General features: G+C 33.9%; 1 protein-coding gene across 1 annotated transcript in view; it reads right to left on the bottom strand.

Moving 5' to 3' along the window:
• Positions 1-430: 430 nt before the first annotated feature.
• The window catches only part of LOC133328163 (protein obstructor-E-like), a gene marked incomplete at its 5' end in the record, with an annotated part of 57,811 nt that continues 35,029 nt past the window's right edge, over positions 431-23,212 (bottom strand). Inside the window, one exon of the mRNA XM_061536722.1 lies at positions 431-508. Within this exon, the coding sequence (XP_061392706.1) occupies positions 443-508 (66 nt within the window). The remainder of the gene's footprint in view (positions 509-23,212) is intronic.

Here is a 23,212-nt window from a genome sequence, read left to right on the forward strand (position 1 = left end):
GTGTTTGTGTGTCTGGAGGACAACAGTAACCACAGCGTAGAACAAAAAAAAGTGATAGCTTTATATCAGAAGATGTTATGTTTACTTCCTCGATCAAATCATACTTATATAAAAAATAATGTCGTTGTTGTTGTTTTTCTAATGATATTATTTTCTTTAAATTATATTTTTTTCTAAAGCAACATTTCCTCTTCTCTGCGCCATTTGTGTTTTTCATTTTTTGTTGTTGTTCCTCTTAAAATATATAAATTTCATCGTTATTGTCGTTGTTCGTTTTTTGTGCGAATGACTTCCGCTTGGTCAATCATCAATATTGTGTTGAAATGTGGTAGTAGTAGTAGTACTTCTTATAGCTGATGATGATGAGAATGTTGTAGGTGGAGAAAGGTTGTTCTTGTTGTTCCTCTACTTGATGAAATTTACTTGATTATTTTCTGTGAATTTAATTTCTGGCTCTTTGGAAATTTTTTCCCTGCAATGGTAGTGGTGGTACACCTTCATTGGCCAACTGAAATAATAATAAAGAAGGAAAAATATAGAAAATTAGTATATGGAATTAAAATTTGAAATAAAAATAACAATACATTCAAGTAATTAAATGGAAGTGATATAGAAAAACAACAAAAACTAATTTATGGTTGAAATGCATACGTATTTGTTTAATGATTTTTTATTATTAAAGTATTTCATTATTCATTGCTCTTGAAGATATAGTAGATTTTGTGAGTCAGCATCAAGCGACAGCAGAAGTGCTTCTCAAACTTTAAACTTGAAAACTATTTTTCATATTTATACTTTTATGAGCAGATATTGAAATTGCTCTGGACATAGCCTACATATTATGTCCCGCATAATTTTCTGTATTTTGTATATTATAGTAGCATTTTCCTACCAAAGGGATGTCATTTGGTATACAAGGTTCTTTGGGAGCAAGCAATATTTTTTAGTAAAGTTTCGATACAAACCCAGGTTGTGAAATAGCACCCATATATAAAGCTATCGCCTCATGTAGCAGTAATTCGGCGATCTAGGTTCTGGGGGTGACGAATATTTTTTCAGAAAATTGTGAATTGTCTTTAATTAGCTATAACGTATTCCTGGTCAGAAAAAAACTGGTTAACATAAATTTTTCAGGGTAGTTCAATGTTTATACCTTCAGCTTTATGGCTAATGAGGGTAACAACACTACGTTACGACAAAAATGAGTCTTATCGAAATATTGGGTTTAAACCGCATGTTTCTTTAAAGCAAATCAGTTTCAGACAATTTGGAGTCGATTTAAACATTCAATATCATAATTTCGAAGATGGGGCCCATCGTTCCACTCCTTGTGGTATCTCTCCCAAAAAATGGTCAATATTTTTCTCGAAATTAATTAATAACATTTTAGAACACCGATCGTCATATCTCGACTAGGGCCACAGTTATGGACCAATCGTCACCAAATTTTGCTTTGGCCCAAAAACTTTATTTTTTTCTGTTTTTCGGTCTAGAGGCCACAACTATGATTCGAACATCGCGAAATTTTACGCGGAGAATGGGATCTGACCAACGAATAACTATGGCTGGTTTCATGATGATCGGTCAATGTTTAGCGGGTCAAATGAACCCCGACTTTTATGTGAAATATAGCTAAATTTGCAATACTCCTTTAGGACATAGACCGGGGAGGTTAGTAGTATATGTAGGAGGAGTGGTTCATTTTAAAATTAATACCAATTATTTGGGTATATGTACTCGGATGTGGAAGTTATACGTAAATATTTACAAGGGTTTACCTATTAAGTATCACCATTGCCATAAAAGAGGGTGGAATTGACGCGTATATCGCTTTGAAATTTTAGATGAAGTTCCGGTTGTGGTCAAGGGGGACACTTATAACTTTCGGCGATGATCAGGTGATGATATGACAGGACAGAAAACTGTACTTTTGCCCGTTTTTCTATTCGACGAAGAGGTCACAAAAATAAGCTGAACTAGCCAACTAATTTCAATGTTTGTTTCGATAATCACCTTCAATAAAATAACCAAATTTGCATCTTACGGTGTAAATGTTCCCTCGGGAAACCAACATGTCTGGGTAAGAAAGATGATCCAATCAGTCAAAAGAATGCAACTATAGCGAATTTTTGCCCAGCATCGGAATAAAAATCCCAGAAAATTAATGTTCCGTGGTAGTTGTGTAGGGTATCATAAGGTTGGCACCGTATTACTATACAGCTCCGTTCACTAGTTCTACGTTTATTTGTCGTTTTTCGATTTCACATGGTACACATTTGGTGTACCATATACCTAAACTCGGACGGAAATATATACGGGAGCTATATCTAAATGTAAACCGTTTTCAACAAAACTAGACACACGTTAGACTATACGAACTTCAGTAAGATGTGCAATATTTTGTAGCAATCTGCCATATTTTGTAGTTGTGGTGGACCATTAAGAAAACTATATATAGTAGCTATATCTAAAGCTTGGCACACTTTAGGCTATCCTAGCTTCACAACGTTGTTCAAAATTTTGTGAATTCGGACATATTTTGGTACTTTGGTGAACTACTAAAAGAAAATCGAATGAAACTATATATGAGAACATAATTCGGAGCTTTGGTGCACCATTCGCTGAAAATCAGACGAAACTATATATGGGAGTTATATCTAAATCTGAACCGAATTTTCCAATTTCAATAGGGTTCGTCTTTGGGCCAAATAAATGAGCTGTGCCAAATTTCATCCAATTCGGATCACAAATGCGACCTGTTCTTTGTTTAAAATTTAACGTAGACAGACGGACGAACATGCATGCACAAAGACATAATACCTTATACCTCAGTGTAGTGAAGGGTATAAAAATATCAGAAATTATGAATTGGTTACGTGGCGTATAATTATTGTGGAACACTAGACCCATTAATCATACGCAAAGTCATACATGCCACATAAATTGCAAATGAATTTAAAATATTTTGATTGTTTAAAAATGTTGAAGAAACGATGAGGGTGGCTGTTGCCCAATCTCTCCAAAATACCGAATAATGGGGGGTGGTACCATTATATGGGGTCTATCCGCAAAAGTAGACAAAGTATTCACAACACAAAAATTATAGCCAATGTGTTTGGTTTCTCCATTTCTCAAAATACTATGTATGTGAACATTTTCAAAGTTCTACTTTAATTGATTTTAACTGACGGACAAACTGCAGACAAATAGACAGACTTGCAAACATCGACATTGAATTTTATTCTGGTCAATAATATATAATGACAAACTTAGTATATACTCTACTTTTTATACCCTTCACCACACTGCCTTTTGAGAATCACTTTCTGAGTCGATTTATGCATGTCCGTCCGTCTGTAGATGTTAAATTGTAAACAAAGTACAGGTCGCATTTATAATACGAATTGGATGAAATTTGGCACAAGTCACTTATTTGGCCCAAGGACGAACCCTATTGAAATCGGTTCAGATTTAGATATAGCTCCCATATATATTTTCGACCGATTTAAGGTAAATGGGGCACCAAAGTCCCTCTATATCTTTCGATATGCATGAAATTTGGCACAGAGTACTGAATTAGGTCCATAATGATGTATGCCAAGTTTCGAGAAAATCGGTTCAGATTTAGATATAGCTTCCATATATAGTTTCGTCCGATTTAAGGTAAATGGGGTACCAAAGTCCCTATATATCTTTCGATTTGCACGAAATTTGGCACAGCATAATGAATTAGGTATATTATGATATGTGTTAAGTTTCCTGAAAATCGGTTCAGATTTAGATATAGCTACCATATATATTTTCATCCTATTAAATGTAAATGGTGCACCAAAGTCCCTATATATCTTTCGATTTGCACGAAATTTGGCACAGCGTAATGAATTAGGTCTAGAATGATGTGTGTTAAGTTTCCTGAAAATCGGTTCAGATTTAGATATAGCTTCTATATCTGACCAAATGAAAAATTTAGTATCGGTTGCAGAATGACATGTTTATGGGTCCAATTTCATTTTAATGGTCCTTTAAAAATGGGTCTGTTAGGATTCATCTGTTGAATATACCCAAAGGGGTGAAGGGTATCATATAGTCGGCCCCGTCCGACTTTACTACTTTCCTTACTGGTTTTATTTTATTTTTTGCAAATTTGATAAAAAAAAATTTATAAATTATGCTTGGTCTTTTTCTATATTATATTCTGAATTAGAAAATTGTGCCTGTAGGACAAATCCAAAGAATCTAGCGGATACACCACAACTCACAAGAATCACTTTCTGAGTCGATTTATGCATGTCCGTCCGTCTGTAGATGTTAAATTGTAAACAAAGTACAGGTCGCATTTATAATACGAATTGGATGAAATTTGGCACAAGTCACTTATTTGGCCCAAGGACGAACCCTATTGAAATCGGTTCAGATTTAGATATAGCTCCCATATATATTTTCGACCGATTTAAGGTAAATGGGGCACCAAAGTCCCTCTATATCTTTCGATATGCATGAAATTTGGCACAGAGTACTGAATTAGGTCCATAATGATGTATGCCAAGTTTCGAGAAAATCGGTTCAGATTTAGATATAGCTTCCATATATAGTTTCGTCCGATTTAAGGTAAATGGGGTACCAAAGTCCCTATATATCTTTCGATTTGCACGAAATTTGGCACAGCATAATGAATTAGGTATATTATGATATGTGTTAAGTTTCCTGAAAATCGGTTCAGATTTAGATATAGCTACCATATATATGTTCGTCCTATTAAATGTAAATGGTGCACCAAAGTCCCTATATATCTTTCGATTTGCACGAAATTTGGCACAGCGTAATGAATTAGGTCTAGAATGATGTGTGTTAAGTTTCCTGAAAATCGGTTCAGATTTAGATATAGCTTCTATATCTGACCAAATGAAAAATTTAGTATCGGTTGCAGAATGACATGTTTATGGGTCCAATTTCATTTTAATGGTCCTTTAAAAATGGGTCTGTTAGGATTCATCTGTTGAATATACCCAAAGGGGTGAAGGGTATCATATAGTCGGCCCCGTCCGACTTTACTACTTTCCTTACTGGTTTTATTTTATTTTTTGCAAATTTGATAAAAAAAAATTATAAATTATGCTTGGTCTTTTTCTATATTATATTCTGAATTAGAAAATTGTGCCTGTAGGACAAATCCAAAGAATCTAGCGGATATACCACAACTCACAAATCATAAAATATTGAATTTTCCACAATAATAATAGCCTTTTCGAACACTTATAGCATAATCGTTCTCTCAATCACTCAACAAAACTCCACCATTGTATGCAGGGTACATTATTTTTATTCCGTTTGTTACTCACAAAAAATCGTTTCCAACAAAAAAATAACATCTGAGTACAATTCTAGGACGATTTAGGCATGTTCGTCCTTGTATACAGTCAACAAAAATCGATGGTAGGCCTTATCAGTAATATGGTCCATAAATTTCAAGTAAAATTGAAACTTTCATTAAATATTGGCGAAAAATAATCGCTGGAGCCATATCGGGGTAGGCAGTGGGTACTGGATTAATCACAAGACAAATTATTACATTTTGTTTTTTACAATTTTATTTTTTATACGTGGCACTTTTATTAAAAGTTCCTTACAAGGCACTATAGGTAATTTGCCCTGTTTTTAGGAAAAAATTAATAACAGCGGTTTTAAACGATTTTTTGACTTTTTAAATGATGTATATGTACAAGAAAGAGAAAACGCAAATTTCTACAGTAAAAACCGGATATAACGAACAACGGTTATAATCAACTACACATATAACGAACAAAGCTAATACTTTTCAGATATTTTCATTAGTTGTTTTATACACAACAAATGATTGAAAACGATTAGAGTAGTAATTTAATAAAATTTCGACCCCGCGATTAAATTTTTAAAGGAATAATTATTACAATGTCGTATGTTTTTGCAGAATGCATTAATAACTATTAATACAGTACCCACTAATACTCCTTAAGGACATTAATATGTAAAAGTGAGATAAAACCATGCTTACTACAGTCGAACACGATTATAGTAAACACTGGATATACTGAACAAATTTTTTTTATATGCCACTTTTTTATTTTTAATCAATCCTGAAAAAAGTAAAAAAGTAAATGTTTGATGGTTTATATTCTAAGGGGGAACTCAACCCTGCCATTTTCTGTTCTCCACTATTTAGATTTTTTTTCTCATAATCTTTCCTTCGACAACTTATTTGCGGATTAAGAGTCACGTTATTTGTTTTGTAATCAAAATTTGTGCGTATTCGTTTTTTCGCGGAAAAGTTCTATCTTCTTATGTCATTCGGTGCATCTTGACAAATGCATGCAAAATAACCTAATTTCCTATTTTAATTTGACGTATTTTTCGTCCATATTGTTGTTATTGGCAATTTTATTTGCGGGGACGTTGTGAACAACAATATATTTCCTTACTTTTATTTCTTTCATCAAACCAAATATTGAAAATATTATTTTTTTATCCTGAAGTTCCCTACAAAAAACTGGTATATCTTGAAAAACGCAAAAAATCGCAATTTGAGACCTATTGGAATCAATTTAGAAGGCTTTCATTTATATATTTCAGTTGTCAAAAGATCAGACAAATTTAAACATTTTAGTAAAAGTCTATCTAAAATGACTTATGTGTAAAAAATAGAAAAATTTCTTTTATTATAGTCAAATATGTAAATTTTGAATCGCTACACGAACGTATTAACAAATATTATGTATTAAATAAATAGCGCACACCACCGTTTATACTCTCCATGTTTAATTTTTATGTTTATGCTTTGAATTTAGCGGTTTTAAACGGTTTAAAATACGACTTGATTTATTAAATTTTTTATTTCTTTAATTTTATTTTCAAAGTTTAGAGTTTGGCAACGATTTTCACCGCTTTTAAGACACTTTTACGCAAAAAATCTTACAGATTCATAAAATTTGACATGTTTTCTTTTTAATGACATCAAAAAAGATTTTATTTTCCAAAATTGAAAAAATGACTTTTTGCCCAAAAACTGTCCAAATTACCTATTGTGCAAGGTAACCCATGCAAAATTTCGGATTTATTAGAGCTTTCTGATAACACGATGACAATTAAAAAAACATTTTTTGTCTTATCGGATTATTATGTATATGACTCAGTCCCGTACACTATTTCTTAGCAAACATCTAATACACCATGAATTTAAACATTTTACGTATGCTAATAATGAGTCTGCCTTAAACCGTAGTTCAAAAAACTCGTCCAAATATCACCAATAAAAATGCCATAAAATTGTTATACTATGGCTAATCTGAGATGTCAGGTTCTTCTTGATATTAACATCCAAAAAAAATCATTTCTCTCCCACCCCATCGCAATATCAGCTGCACAGTAATACCCCACCCCATTCATTAGCATTAAACTCAGTGCAATGACGAGCATGACTTAATTAAAGTTTATTTCGTAATTGCGTTGTAAAAACCTCGATTTTTTTGACATTTTCATTATCGTATAAAATTAACATTAAAAAAAGAAAAAATAAAATGGTAACACAAATTATATAAAGTATTCTCAAATTTGTTGTGTTTCTCTCCACAAAAAAAAAAAAATAATAATAAAGCAAAATAACATGTTTTGTAGCAGCAATTAGCTGTTGTAGCAACAGCATAACGAAATTTTATACCTTTTTGCCCCATAGCGAAAATAGAAATTATTTTGTTGCCATTGTGGTGATTTTCTTCTTGGTTTCCTATGGAAAAATATGTGTTGGTGTGTGTGCACAGCATGAAGAAGTATTTCAATGCTAATTTATTAAAATTGGGTTTATATTTTTTGGGGTTTCGCTTCCTTTTTTTCATAAAACAAAAGACAAAAAAAAATATGTTTGACCATTTAATTAAGTTTGATGTTGCTTAACTTATACTTCCAAAGCAGCCCACTGGCTCGCTATTTTTCCATTGCCTTATTTTTTTTAATTCGTTACGTATTGTTAGGCATTTGTTGTTATTTTTTTGTAATGTTAATTTAACTTAATTGGTGTTAATTAGAACAATAAAAAACCCAGGAGTTGACTCTAGGCAAAATACACAAGGTTTAACTTTCGACTGTAGCGCAAAGGATAATGAGGAGGATATTTTGCTGATGCCGTGGTTTTTTCCACGCTAAACAACAAATCCATTGTTTACTTGTGGTGGTGGCAGGGGGAGATAAATCACATCATCACCACCACCAACAACAAGAAACTTCAAATATTACATTATTTCATTTGCCTTGTGGCATTATTATCTCAGCGTTTTTGTTTTTTCCATTGTTGGCATATTTTCGCCTACTCTCAAGGTGTGATGAACAACAACTTAAGGCAGTATAAAATTTTTTACCAGCACCGCCTCTATGCAGCTTTTGTCTTTAACCCCATACTGGGTAAATATGTAGGTAAAGTGTTTACATGGTTTTTAACACCGTCAATATTGTTCAACTGCATGTAAGGATAATAGCCGAAGGGGAGGGAGGCGTTTATATTAATTGTTGTTTTTATTTTATTGCTAGGATTCATTGCAAGAATCTGTTGCATTCTAAGGATGCAAGTAAGATATTATGTAAATAATTTAAGGAGTAATTCGTCTTCGGAATGGAATTTTTTGGAAATACCAACAAGGAATATTTTTTTCTAAGACCAATCAAGGCGTAGATTTAAAGAATATTTATATATATATATATATATATATATATTAATAAATAAAATATAAAATATATAATTAATATGTGAATTTTTTAAAGAATATTTTTACAATAGGCGTGGATTTTTTAAACAATATTTCTTCAAAGAAAAAGAAAACCAAACCCCCTAATGTTGACGACCCCCGCAAACGTATAAAGGACCACGATCTTTGAATTTGCACTTGGAATGTGCGCACGTTGTACAGAATACAAAGCCGATGTTATTGCCTTACAGGAAATGCGATGGAAAGGGACAGGCGTAAGTAAATCAGACTATTACGCCCTGTATCATAGCTGCCATGAAACGAGACATGAATTTGGCAGCGGATTTATGGTTAACAGGAGAATAAAAGACCTCGTCTCCAGATTCAATCCAGTAGATGAGCGAATTGCAATAATCCGTATAAAAGCGAAGTTCTTGTACATCAGTCTCATTTGCGAACATGCTCCGACCAAAGATAAAGATGAACAGACCAACGACATATTTTACGAGCGCCTAGAAACAGCATATGACCGTTGCCCTGGCCATGACATTAAAATTCTGCTAGGAGATTTTAATGCAAAAATCGGAAGGGAAAAAATCTTTGGCCCCACCATCGGAAAATTCAGCCTTCATGAAGAAACATCCAACAACGGCATGAGGTTGATTGACTTCTGCTCAACTTACCCACCTGCTTGAAGAAAGCACTTCTTGTCCCGATAGTAATATAGAAGCACAATGGCAGAGAATTGCCCACTCCCTACAAACTGCAGCAAAAGCAACACTTAGGTGCCAAAGACCACCATCAAGAAATCCGTGGTACGATCAGGAGTGTCGTAATGCTACTGATATGAAAAATACAACGTATAGGTCAACCCTACGGACAGTAGCAACACGTAATGCGATGGAGAACTATCGGGAGAAAAGGAGAGAGGAGAAACGTATTTTCAGAAAAAAGAAGAGCAAGAAAAACGTGAGCGTGAGCAAATCGAGATGTACAGGAGGCAGAATGAAGTCTACCAACGGGTAAAACACCAAACCGAAGGCTTTGGTGCAGGCACATCCTTCTGTAGAGATGAAGAATTAAACCTGGTGACAGATACAGACAGCGTGCTGAGGATCTGGAAGGAGCATTTTGAAAAACTTCTGGTATCAAATAGTAGCAGTGAAGTGGATACGCCAGAACCAATAATAGATGACGGTATAGAGTGTATACCACCTAGCCAAGATGAAGTCAGAATAGCAATCAAGCCGGTTACAAGCCGAACTATTCAAGACTGGTGGTCAGATTCTGGTAAAGAGCATGCACCAGCTGATTAGTTCAATTTGGCTAGAAGAATGTATGCCCAATGATTAGAACCTCAGTATCCTGTGTCCCGTGCACAAAAAAGGAGACAAGACGATATATGCCAAATGTAGAGGAATAAGTCTCCTTCCTACCGCATATAAAGTACTATCCAGCGTACTGCGTGAACGACTGAAGCCAATGGTCAAGGACAGGATTGGACCATACCAATGCGGCTTCAAACTCTACGAAAAACGCATCGACACATTCCACATATTCGTCGAAAGCCGCATTCGACAGCCCTATCCGTTCAGAGGTGTTTAAAGCCATGTCTAGGTTCGGCATTCCTGCAAAATTAATACGGCTATGAAGGATAACCTTAACTGGCACAAGATCAGCAGTCAACGTCGGAAAGGACCTCTTGGAGCCCTTTAATACCGAACGAGGATTCAGACAAGGTGACAGTTTGTCGTGTGACCTTTTTAACATCCTGCTGGAAAAGGTCATACGAGAGGAAAAGTGAACAGAAATGGCATTCTGTACACCAAACAACACATGTTACTCGTCTACGCCGATGACATCGACATAATGGCTCGAACATTGAGAGCGGTAACAGCCATCTTGAACAAATTGAGAAGGAGTCTGCCAAAGTGGGTCTGGCAATATTTTTTCATAGACTGTCAGAAAAAATAATTTTCCAATGCTATTAATTAATTAAAGGCTTTTTGTTTGTCACGTTTTTGCACATTCTGTCTTTATTAAATCCCTTAAATTCACATAAATGCTTCTTTTGTGTAGTAATGTGTTAGAAATCATTTCAAGTGCTACTAATAAAGATTAATTCGATTAAAATATATTGCATACGCAAAATCAACATTTATTTTATTAAACGAAAATATGTTTTATATTAAAAGATAAAAACCATAAAACAATTTCAACATGTCACAGCTAAAATATTTATGATCACCCACAATCTATAAAAAATATTATTACATTATACCAATTTTCTAATTTATTCATTCGATTAAAGATAAATATCAAGTAATTAATTTGAAATTTGATTTAAAAGCACTTTCTTGCGTTCGTTCATTGCCAAAAGGCAATTTACTTTTGGCAAACAAAAACAAAACAAAAAATAATTCATATTTTTATCTCAAAAAGAAAGTAATAGCAACAAAAATAACAAATACGGCAAACATAATTTCATTACATGATAGGTCATAAAGAAAAAGCAAAGAACAATTTTACGACAATATCTACAGGTTGATATACTATGATGTACTGCACACACAAGTACAAACACACCAGTGCACACACACACACCCATCTCAAGCATAAGTGATTCAATTTAGTTATCCTGAACTGCCATCGACTTTAACCTTTAATAATTCATTTGATATCGTTCATTAAAATCAGTTTTGCATATTTTTATGTCGTTGCTGTTCTTGTTGTTGTTGTTGCTGTTGTCGTCATGACATGACATAGATTTTATGTTACGCTCAATGTAGTATAGCTTCAGCAGAAGTTCCTACGTGCGACCCACTTGCAATTGCAAAGTCAAAGGAAAATAATAAAAACACACACACACAAACGAAGGAAATATCATTCCAACAACGACGTTGAAGGCAGCAGCAGCGGTTGAAGCAACGTCGACAACAACATTTGAAATAGGAAGCAAATATTTTACATAATTTGCATATTTCACTGCATATTTATATTCTAATTGTTTGTATAGAGACTACGATTTATGTGATTTGTATGTTTGTGACACTGTGTACTACGTACTGAGAATTGCGATAAAGAAATCAAGGGAATGTGATAAAAAAAATAAAGACGAATAAAATATGGAGAATAAGGATAAGGGCGGTAAGAGGTGACAATAGAATACCCTAAGGCAACTTTTTAAAGAATATTTTTATGATCTATTAATCAGCGTGAATTTTTTAAGAACTGTTATACAAGCCACAAAAAATTCTGGATTTTTTAAATCCCCTTGATAGTCCTTGAAAAAATACTCTTTAAAAAATCCACGCCTGCAGCTCTGATGATCTTTAAAACTTCGCGCATCAGGTTCTGGTAGTCCTTTGAAAAATATTCTTTAAAAACTCCACGCCTATTGGCAGTCCTTGAAAAATGTTAATTAAAACATCCACGCCTATTTGTAGTCCTTGAAAAAATATTCTTTATAAAACCTACGCCTATTTGTAGTCCTTTAAAAAATAGTCTTTATAAAACCTACGCCTATTGTAGTCCTTGAAAAAATATTCTTTATGAAATCCACGCCTATTTGTAGTCTATGAAAAAATATTCTTTATAAAATCCACGCCTATTTGTAGTCCTTGAAAAAATATTCTTTATAAAATCCACGCCTATTTGTAGTCTATGAAAAAATATTCTTTATAAAATCCACGCCTATTTGTAGTCCTTGAAAAAATATTCTTTATAAAATCCACGCCTATTTGTAGTCCTTGAAAAAATATTCTTTATAAAATCCACGCCTATTTGTAGTCCTTGAAAAAATATTCTTTATAAAATCCACGCCTATTTGTAGTCCTTGAAAAAATATTCTTTATAAAATCCACGCCTATTTGTAGTCCTTGAAAAATATTCTTTATAAAATCCACGCCTATTTGTAGTCCTTGAAAAAATATTCTTTATAAAATCCACGCCTATTTGTAGTCCTTGAAAAAATATTCTTTATAAAACCTACGCCTATTGTAGTCCTTGAAAAAATAGTCTTTATAAAACCTACGCCTATTGTAGTCCTTGAAAAAATAGTCTTTATAAAACCTACGCCTATTGTAGTCCTTGAAAAAATATTCTTTATGAAATCCACGGCTATTTGTAGTCCTTTAAAAAATATTCTTTATAAAATCTACGGCTATTTGTAGTCCTTGAAAAAATATTCTTTATAAAATCCACGGCTATTTGTAGTCCTTGAAAAAATATTCTTTATAAAATCAACGCCTATTTGTAGTCCTTGAAAAAATATTCTTTAAAAATCCACGCCTCTTTGTAGTCCTTTGAAAAATTATTCTTTAAAATCCACGCCTCTTTTAGTCCTTGCAAAAATATTCTTTAAAAATTCACGTCTATTTGTAGTCCTTGAAAAAATATTCTTTAAAAATCCACGCCTCTTTGTATTCCTTGAAAAAATATTCTTTAAAAATCCACGCCTATTTGTAGTCCTTGAAAAAAAATTATTTATAAAATCCACGCCTATTTTTAGTCCTTGAAAAAATATTCTTTGTAAAATCCACGGCTATTTGTAGTCCTTGAAAAAATATTCTTTATAAAATCCTCGCCTGTTTGTAGTCCTTGAAAAAATATTCTTTGAAAAAGCCACGCCTTGTGTTGGTCCTTGAATAAATATTTTTTTATATAATCATCGCTTATTATAGACCCTAAAGAAATATTCTTTAAAAATCCACGCATTTTATAGTCCTTGAAAAAATTTTCTTTTTAAAATTCACGACTATTGATAGTCCTTGAAAAAAGCTACGCCTGTTACAGTCCTTGAAAAAAAAAATCTTAATGAAACCCACGCCAATTGTAGTCCTTGATAAAGGATTTTTATGTTTTTTTAAGGATATTAAGAATATTTTTCAATGGCTTAATCTTTAAAAATAATGGGAATAATGTAGGGTATCCAAACAGCACGTACACACCTAACATAGAAATCTGTACACTCACACATATTTGAACAGTTACAAACAGTTGTCGCAGCAAGGATAACGACAGCTATGCTAACAATAACAACAAACAATAGCAAAAACACAAACCAAATGAATTGGAACGGAATACAATGAATACGAAGGCGAAGACTGCGATATTGGCGATGACAATGGAAGAACGTGTCAAAGTAGAAATAAAGTATTTCCTACATTATTTTCACAACCGATTGAGACAATTTAAATCAAACTAGCGCACAAAACAATAACGACAAAACATATTGCTTAAGGGTAAACATATTGACAGTTTGTCGTGAGCAGTTATAACGGCAAACTCAGTGGAATATGGTGGATCTTTCATCAAGAAGGGTAGATTTATTGTTCGCGAATTTTAAAATATAAAAAATTTAGTTCATAAATACGCAAGGAGCTGAAAGATCTGGGATTGTTCTAGAAAATCTGCACTCAGATTATAGTGGAATTACTTTGAAGATGCTGTAGATACCTAATTATCTCATATATAAGGGGTATTTTTTTCATGTCAAAGTATGTAAATAGATTTGACTGAACACTGGCAAAAACATAAATTGATTAAAATATATTCTAAAATTAATGGTAGAAGAATCGAACTGAAGATGTAGAGAACCAGAATATGTGGAATTATATACCCTTCATTTCATCATCATAAATTTGAAAATCTACAATTTATATATGGGGAATTCGTCGAATATTTCATTTTTTCTCAGAGCAAACACATTTCATATTTCAATTTCTTAAAATTGACAGCAAAATTTCCAGCTCACTTACCTTCGCCTGACTATAAATATTATCAACCTAATAATACAAAATATTCATATCGCGATTTCATATCATGACAATGGTTGTAAATACAATTTGTATGCAGAGTCAACAAAATATTCAAAGAAGCAAACGCTGATTTCTAAAGAAAAAACAATAATCGGAAACCAGACCTAAAAATGCCACAAACTATACAATTCAATTTCTGTATTTGAAATATGCATTGTATAGTAGAAATATAATTCATATTGGAACAGAAGTACACAATCGATGGCTGTGCACCTTGTGGAACGGACATTTCAATAGCTGTTTAATGCGATGAGTGCATATTGCATTACACAATATCCAAATGAAAAACCACAGGGAAAAGCGATACAAAATCAGTACAAATAAATAAGAATGCAAATAGTAAGGGAGGTAAATAACAGTGGTTAAGCGCAATTAGTTGCAATCGCAATATATTGTAGGGTGGTAAATTGCGTCAAAATAATTTATAAACAAAACAAATTGAAAAAATTGAAACATTTCTGTGAACTACACTGCGTATGATTATTGTAAAAATATTCGAGTTAAAAATCATAGCCACCCCATACACGATATAACAAAAATGGATAAAGGGCTATAGTAGCAATATGTATGCAATTGGATTTTTATTTAAATATTTTTTCAAAACTATTATAAGGCATGGATTTTTTAAAGACTATTAATAAGGCGTGGGTTTTTTAAAGAATATTTTTCAAGGACTATCAAGAATATTTTTCTAGGACTATCAATAGGCGTGGATTTTTAAGGAATATTTTTCAAGGACTATCAAGAGGCGTGGATTTTTTTTAAGAATATTTTTTCAAGGACTATCAATAGGCGTGGATTTTTTAAAGAAAAATTTTCAAGGACTATCAACTGGCGTGAATTTTTTAAAGAATATTTTTCAAGGACTTTCAATAGGCGTGGATTTTTTTGAGAATATTTTTTCAAGGACTATCAATAGGCGTGGATTTTTTAAAGAATATTTTTTCCAGAACTATCAATAGGCGTGGATTTTTTTAAGAATATTTTTTCAAGGACTATCAATAGGCGTGGATTTTTTAAAGAAAAATTTTCAAGGACTATCAATTGGCGTGAATTTTTTAAAGAATATTTTTCAAGGACTTTCAATAGGCGTGGATTTTTTGAAGAATATTTTTTCAAGGACTTTCAATAGGCGTGGATTTTTTGAAGAATATTTTTTCAAGGACTATCAATTGGCGTGAATTTTTTAAAGAATATTTTTCAAGGACTTTCAATAGGCGTGGATTTTTTGAAGAATATTTTTTCAAGGACTTTCAATAGGCGTGGATTTTTGGAAGAATATTTTTTCAAGGACTATAGTAGCAATAAGTATTTTCAAAACTTTTATAAGGCGTGGATTTTTTAAAAATATTTTTCAAGACTATTATAAAGCGTGTTTTTATACCCCTCACCACACTGTGGTACAGGGTATTATGTCTTTGTGCATATGTCTGTAACAGACGAAAGGAATCGAGATAGACCCATGGTTCCTTTTGAGAATATGCATAGAATCACTTTCTGAGTCGATTTACGCATGTCCGTCCGTCCGTCAATGTATTTTTGTTAACAAAGTACAGGTCGAATCTGTGATCCGATTTAGATGAAATTTGGCACAGTTCACTTATTTGGCCCAAGGACGAAACCTATTGAAATTTGAAACAAATCGGTGCAGATTTAGATATAGCTCCCATATATAGTTTCGTCCGATTTTATGTAAATGACCTTTGTATTTGTTCGATTGGGACAAAATTTTGTACAGCGCACTGAATCAGGTCCATACTTATATATGCGAAATTTTGTTGGAATCGGTTCAGACTTAGATATAGCTCCCATATTTAATTTCGTTCGATTTTATGTGAATGATGCACCAAACTCCCAATATTTGTCCGATTGGGACAAAATTGTGCACGGTGTACTGAATTAGGTCCAGACTAATGTATCCGAAGTTTTGATAAAATCGGTTCAGATTTAGATATAGCTCCCACATATAGTTTCGTCCGATTTTATGTGAATGATGCATTAAAAGCCCAATATTTGTGCGATTTGGACAAAATTGTGCACAGAGTACTGAATTAGATCCAGACTTATGTATGCCAAGTTTTGTTAAAATCGGTTCAGATTTAGATATAGGTCGCATATATAGTTTCATTCGAATAATATTTGTCGATTGAGTAAAATTTTGCATAGCGAATGCAGTTGAGGAAAAAATGATGTGCGATAAGTTTTGTTGAAATCGGTTTAGATTTTTTATAAATATTTTCGTTGTTGTTGTTGCTGGTACTACTATTCGAGAACTTCATTTTGAAACCAGATTTCAATAGTGTTGCCTTTCAACAGTTCCAAATGACGTTAACTAATTTACTTTTAATTCTGTAGTGGTTTCTTTTCTTTTTTGCAGAAGTTGGAAATTAAACAAAAATATTGATGAAGGAATAGAAGAAACAGCCGAAACCTAATGGGGCCCCTTGTTGCAGTTGGAAGACAGGCGTTTGTAACGCCGCGAAATATTGGTCCTAGAACCACCATTAATTATACCGATCGTCTTCTCTCGACTAGCTGTGCAGATCTAGACATGTGTGTCCGTCCGTCCGTCTGTCCATTATAATTTCTAAACACGATACAGATGAAGGTGTTAAATTAAATATAGAGTGATAACAAAAACCAAATGGTGTCTGCAACGGTTGCCCAATTAGGTCCATGTGTTTATATATAGCTCCCATACATAATTTTACTCGATGTCATACAAATGGTACACCAAAGAATCGAAGTCTGCCCGTTTGGCATGCAATTTTTCATTGATTTCAGAATGATGTGAGCATGGGGTTTTTTCAATTGGTTCAAATATCTATATAGATAGCTCATTTAATTTCACCCGATTTCATCTCAATGGTCCTCCAAAGATGTACCCAATGTGGTGAAGGGTAGCATATAGTCGGCCCCGTCCGACTTTTGAACTTTTCTTACTGGTTTGAATAAGGCGTGGATTTAAAAAAATGAGTCCTGTTCTTATTTTAATTTTGGCAGATATATTATCAATTATTGCATACCACTGTATTTCCAACAATTGCCTTTGAAATTTGGAACGACGAAGTAAACAATTTTGGTTTAGCCCTAAAGACAACACAGATGGAAGAAGGAAAAACTGCAACTTTATTCCCTTGTGTATGTTTGTAAGGCACACAAGAGAAAATATCATTTTGTGTGATCTAAACTTCAAGCGAAGGAATATCTTCTAAGAGAGTGTGAAAAAATATATAACCTGTTTTTTCTCATTCCCCAACTATTGTGTATCGCAACAATATTTTATTTCAATTTTATTCCCTTTTTCTCCAGAAAAAATATTCAAGAAATTTATATACAAAGCTATGGAGGTAAACAAGGAGGGATACCCATAACCGCCCTCAAACTGATAAAATCACAGCAGACAAATAAAAACGACGAAAAAAAATTGAAATCAAAGTTAAAACGAATACTCCCACATCCTTGAGGAAGCAATTGTTCAGTCAGTTGTTAAGTAAATCCTCCAAAGAGTATCTACTACTACCGCCACCAACTCTTTTTTTGTAACTCCATCTACCGAGGCAACAAATACAAATGTTGGCAACGTTTCCACTTGATTTTGTTCATGGAGTTTTCATTTCTTTTTTTCGTTTTGTTCTGCTAACCCGAATGGTGTTGGAAATGAATGAATGGCGGAATACTATTTCAATAACTGTGATTTCTGATTTTTTCTTCAAATTTCCAGAGTTTTTTTTTCATATAACGACATCGACGAAAAGTCGACAACATTATGCCGATGTCAGTTTGGAACAACAACAACACCAACAACCTCTGAACACACCGGCAAGAGGTGTCGAAAACACCAGTTGCAAAACGCAGAAGTAGAACAAGAAAATTGTTACATTCATTCGCTGCTATTCAATAACATTTCACTCGATCTCAACATCATGGAAAAAAATATAGATGGAGTTGCAGTTGAAGTCGCAGTCATCACCAGCAGACACAATCACAATCTATGGCAAGGGAAAAAAAGCTGTTGAAATCTCTAGAGCAACAGTAACAACAGCAGCAAACATCAATAACTACAAAAGGCTCCGAGAAGAAGAAAAAAAAACGTCGATGAGTTTGATGCTTGAAAATACTACAAGCGGAAAATTTTCTCAAAGGAGAGAAAATTTCAATTTCCGCTTCCAAGTCATGATGATGAGGACACGACGATAACTACTACGACATTTGATATTTCTTCCTCTACTAGTTTCTTTTTTCTTCGCTATGCAGCAAGGCAAATTCATGTGACACTCTGCTTCGTTGTTGTTGTTGCTGGTACTACTATTCGAGAACTTCATTTTGAAACCAGATTTCAATAGTGTTGTCTTTCAACAGTTTCAAATGACGTTAACTAAATTACTTTTAATTCTGTATTGGTTTTCTTTTCTTTTTTGCAGTAGATGGAAATTAAACAAAAATATTGATAAAAGAAAGGAGAAAATAGTATCAACCTCAGGGGTAATATTGCCACATTTGGAAGACTTGGACGATTTTTTTCTATTATTGAATAAGCATTGATAAATTCTGAAATTATTTTGGAATAACTATGACCTTAATGCTTAAACTTTATAAAACACAAATAGAATGATATGTTAATACCAAAAATGACGGAATCGTCAATTTTGGAAAAAAGGTCCAAGAAAGCGTCACTCAGCTTAAAGTTTATTTTGTATTATATAGCAACGGATATTATTATGCCGAAAGCATACAACAAATCATAAAAGGAAATTATGTAATTTCTTTGAAATTTATCCTTTATTCGCGGCAGCAAAAACATGGTAGTTAGCAGCACCAGATTCAAGCATCTCGATATAAACAAGGCCATATGGATCTCTCCTGATCAAGTAACGAGAAATCAAATTGATCGTGTTGTGATAGACGGAAGACATTCGTGCAGTGTTTTACACGTTCGATCGATACGAGGAGCGAATATCGATTCGGACCATTGAATTGTGGCAGCCAAGGTACGCACCCGTCTTAATGTTGCAGCAAAGGTGCGATCTAATACAACACGGAAACTCGACGTCGAAAAGCTGCAAACACAACAGATAGCCGAGGCCTACTCCGCTCATAATAGTATCGAAAAACAATGGCAAAGCATTGCCCACTTCCTACAAACTGCAGCAAAAGGAACAATTGGGTACCAAAAACTACCACCAAGAAACCCATGGTAGGTCAGGAGTGTCGTAATGCTACTGATGCGAAAAACGCAGCATATAGGGCAACCCTGCAGACAGTAGCAACACGTAACGTGATGGAGAATTATCGGGAGAAAAGGAGAGAGGAGAAACGTGTTTTCAGAAAAAAAAGAAGAAAGAACAAGAAAAACGTGAGCGTGAGCGTGAGCAAATCGAGATGTACAGGAGTCAGAATGAAGTCCGGAAATTTTACCAACGAGTAAAACACCAAACCAAAGGCTTTGGTGCAGGCACATCCTACTGTAGAGATGAGGAAGGAAACCTGGATCTGGAAGGAGTATTTCAAAAAGCTGCTAGTATCAAATAGTGGCGATGAAGAAGATACCCCAGAACCAATAAGAGATGATGGTATAGAGTGTATACCACCTAGCCAAGTTGAGGCCACAAAAGCAATTAATCGGCTCAAGAACAATAAAGTAGCAGGAGCCGATGGGTTACCAGCCGAACTATTCAAGACTGGTGGCCAGATGCTGGTCAGGAGCATGCACCAGCTGATTAGCACAATTTGGCTAGATGAATGCATGCTCAATGATTGGAACCTCAGCATCCTGTGTCCCGTGCACAAAAAAGGAGACAAGACGATATGTGCCAACTATAGAGGTATAAGTCTCCTTCCCATCGCATGTAAAGTGCTATCCAGTGTGCTGTGTGAACGATTGAAGCCATTGGTCAATGACATTATCGGACCATACTAATGCGGCTTCAGACTTGGCAAATCCATCATTGACCAAATCTTCACGCTGCGCCAAATCCAGGAAAAGACCCACGAAAAACACATCGACACATACCTCCTATTTGTCGACTATAAAGCCGCATTCGACAGCCCTATTCGTTCAGAGGTGTTTAACGCCATGTCTGCGTTCGGCATTCCTGGAAAATTAATACGGCTATGCAGGATAACTTTAAGTGGCACAAGGTCAGCAGTTAAAGTCGGAAACGACCTATCGGAGCCTTTCAATACCGATTGAGGATTCAACAAGTTGACAGTTTGTCGTGTGATCTTTTTAACATCCTGCTGGAAAAGGTCATACGAGAAGCAAAGGTGAACACAAATGGCACTCTGTACACCAAACAACACATGTTACTCGCCTACGCCGGTGACATCGATATAATAGGTCGAACATTGCGAGCGGTAACAGCCACCTTTGTACAAATTGAAAAGTATAAGTAAGTGATATAAAAATAACAATATTGGCAAAAATTCGTTGTTGATTTTAGGAAGTGGCAATTAAACACTTTGCAGAAATGTAACAAATTAAATTCCTCAATAAGATTGCAACTTAGGAGTATATCGTCAAAGATACAATTATTCTACATCGAATTTCACTAATAGTTACTCGGGTGTACAGACGAATTTGTATAAGCGAACGCTGGTTTATCGAAAAAATCTGTTAATTGAAACCAAAAATTATAAACTAATACTTCGGATGCATTTTCAAACACTTTACTTCGCTTAAATGAAAACCCGGTTAATTGAAAGTCCGTATAAGAGAAAGACTTTTTTGTTGGAAAAAACACACATTATCTGAAGTCTCCTTAATTGAAATTCCTGCAAAAGAGAAAAAAATTTACTGAAATTATGCGTTTTCGTTTAACCGAATTCGACTGTATACAGGAAATTTTGATTAAATCTCGCACTTTCCAAATAAATTTGCAAACTACCCCACATATATTGTCTGAAAAAGTATGCTGCCAATGAAATAATTATAAAATTAAAATATATAATTTTAGACGCCCAATGATAGATAAATTACAGTAGGGTCCGAATAGTGAAAAACTTAACGTTACAAATAAATAAATTAGGAACAATCAGGTATTCAACGATCAGTATAAGGTGGAGTTTATATTAAAGTTCGGTATGTTCAAGGTGCTAGCCCACAGAGTTTTCTATTATGAAAAAAATTAAATATATTGCACAGTGTTATCAACATTTACCCGTGGTAGCCCTTTTTGGAATATTGAATACAATTTTCAAATGAATTGTCAGTAATTTGGTATTTTGGGTTATCAAATCTGGATATGAAGAACTTTCAATGTTGGTCAACTTTTTAAAGTAGCCCCCATATAACGCCACTTTCCAAATTTCACTACATTGGGGACTTTGGTCGCGTTTTTAAACCGACTTGGCTGTAATTTTATTTTTTGAATTAGGTTCAAGGTTCGAGATCAAACTGAGAATCTGAACTTTGATACATCAATTATTCAGAAATTGAAATATGCGGATACCTTGATAACAGCGAGAGATTCGAGAAAACTAATCAGCAATTCCGAAAGATGTTTGAACGAAATTGTTAAAAATATCTATAGAAAACCAGGTGAAGGTATTCTCTTGCGTTTTTTTTTTTTCAACCTGCGATAGTTTTTCTGACCATGCTGTGCGGAGGAGGCCTGTGGAAGGGTTTCTTAACAATATGTTATGATATTCAATGAATTATTTTCCGTTTTTAGAATACATGTGATTATTATTCCAATGGTATGTTGCGTATAGAAAACCTAAATAAAATATTCTGTATACAGAAGATCTGTGAAAGGCATTCCTTATACAGTAGACATTACATAGGCCCCGGAAAATGTTTCACAGAATACATTTTCCGGGTTAACAATAGGATAGTTGACTATATAATTCATCTGAAGATCTAAGCAGGCTACTCTGTTACTATGAGTATTTACCACTTTCTCTTTAGAAAATATTCTATATTCCTCTGAAGGTATTCTGTCTACAAATTTAAGGTAAATTGTGTACCAAAGTCCCTATATATCTTTCGATTTGCACGAAACTTGACACAGCATAATGAATAGTGTCTAGAATGATGTGTGTTAAGTTTCCTGAAAATCGGTTCAGATTTAGATATAGCTCCCATATATATCTTCGCCCGATTTAAGGTAAACGGTGTACCAAAGTCCCTATATATCTTTCGATTTGCACGAAATTTCGCATAGCGTAATGAATTAGGTCTAGAATGATGTGTGTTAAGTTTCCTGAGCTCCCATATATATATCGATTTATGTTAAATGGTGTACCAAAGTCCCTATATATCTTTTGATTTGCCCGAGATTTAGATATAAGTTAAGTTAAATGGTGTACCAAAGTCCTATACATCTTTTGATTTGCCAGAAATTTAGCATAGCGTAATGAATTAGGTCTAGAATGATGTGTGTTAAGTTTCCTGAAAATCGGTTCAGATTTAGATATAGCTCCCATATATATCTTCGTCCGATTTAAGGTAAATGGTGTACCAAAGTCTCTATATATCTTCCGATGTGCACGAAATTTCGCATAGCGCAATGAATTAGGTCTAAAATGATGTGTGTTAAGTTTCCTGAAAATCGATTCAGATTTTGATATAGCTTCTACATATACATTTTCGACCGATTTTACACAAAATTGACACAAATTTTGCACAACGTACTAAAGTTTTGAAATATGGAAAGTTTTGAAATCGGTTCAAATTTGGATAGA

Source organism: Musca vetustissima, unplaced genomic scaffold, assembly GCF_032173495.1.
Source record: "Musca vetustissima isolate MV318-11 ecotype Yass unplaced genomic scaffold, APGP_CSIRO_Mvet_v1 utg6570, whole genome shotgun sequence".
Taxonomy (NCBI): Eukaryota; Metazoa; Arthropoda; class Insecta; order Diptera; family Muscidae; genus Musca; species Musca vetustissima.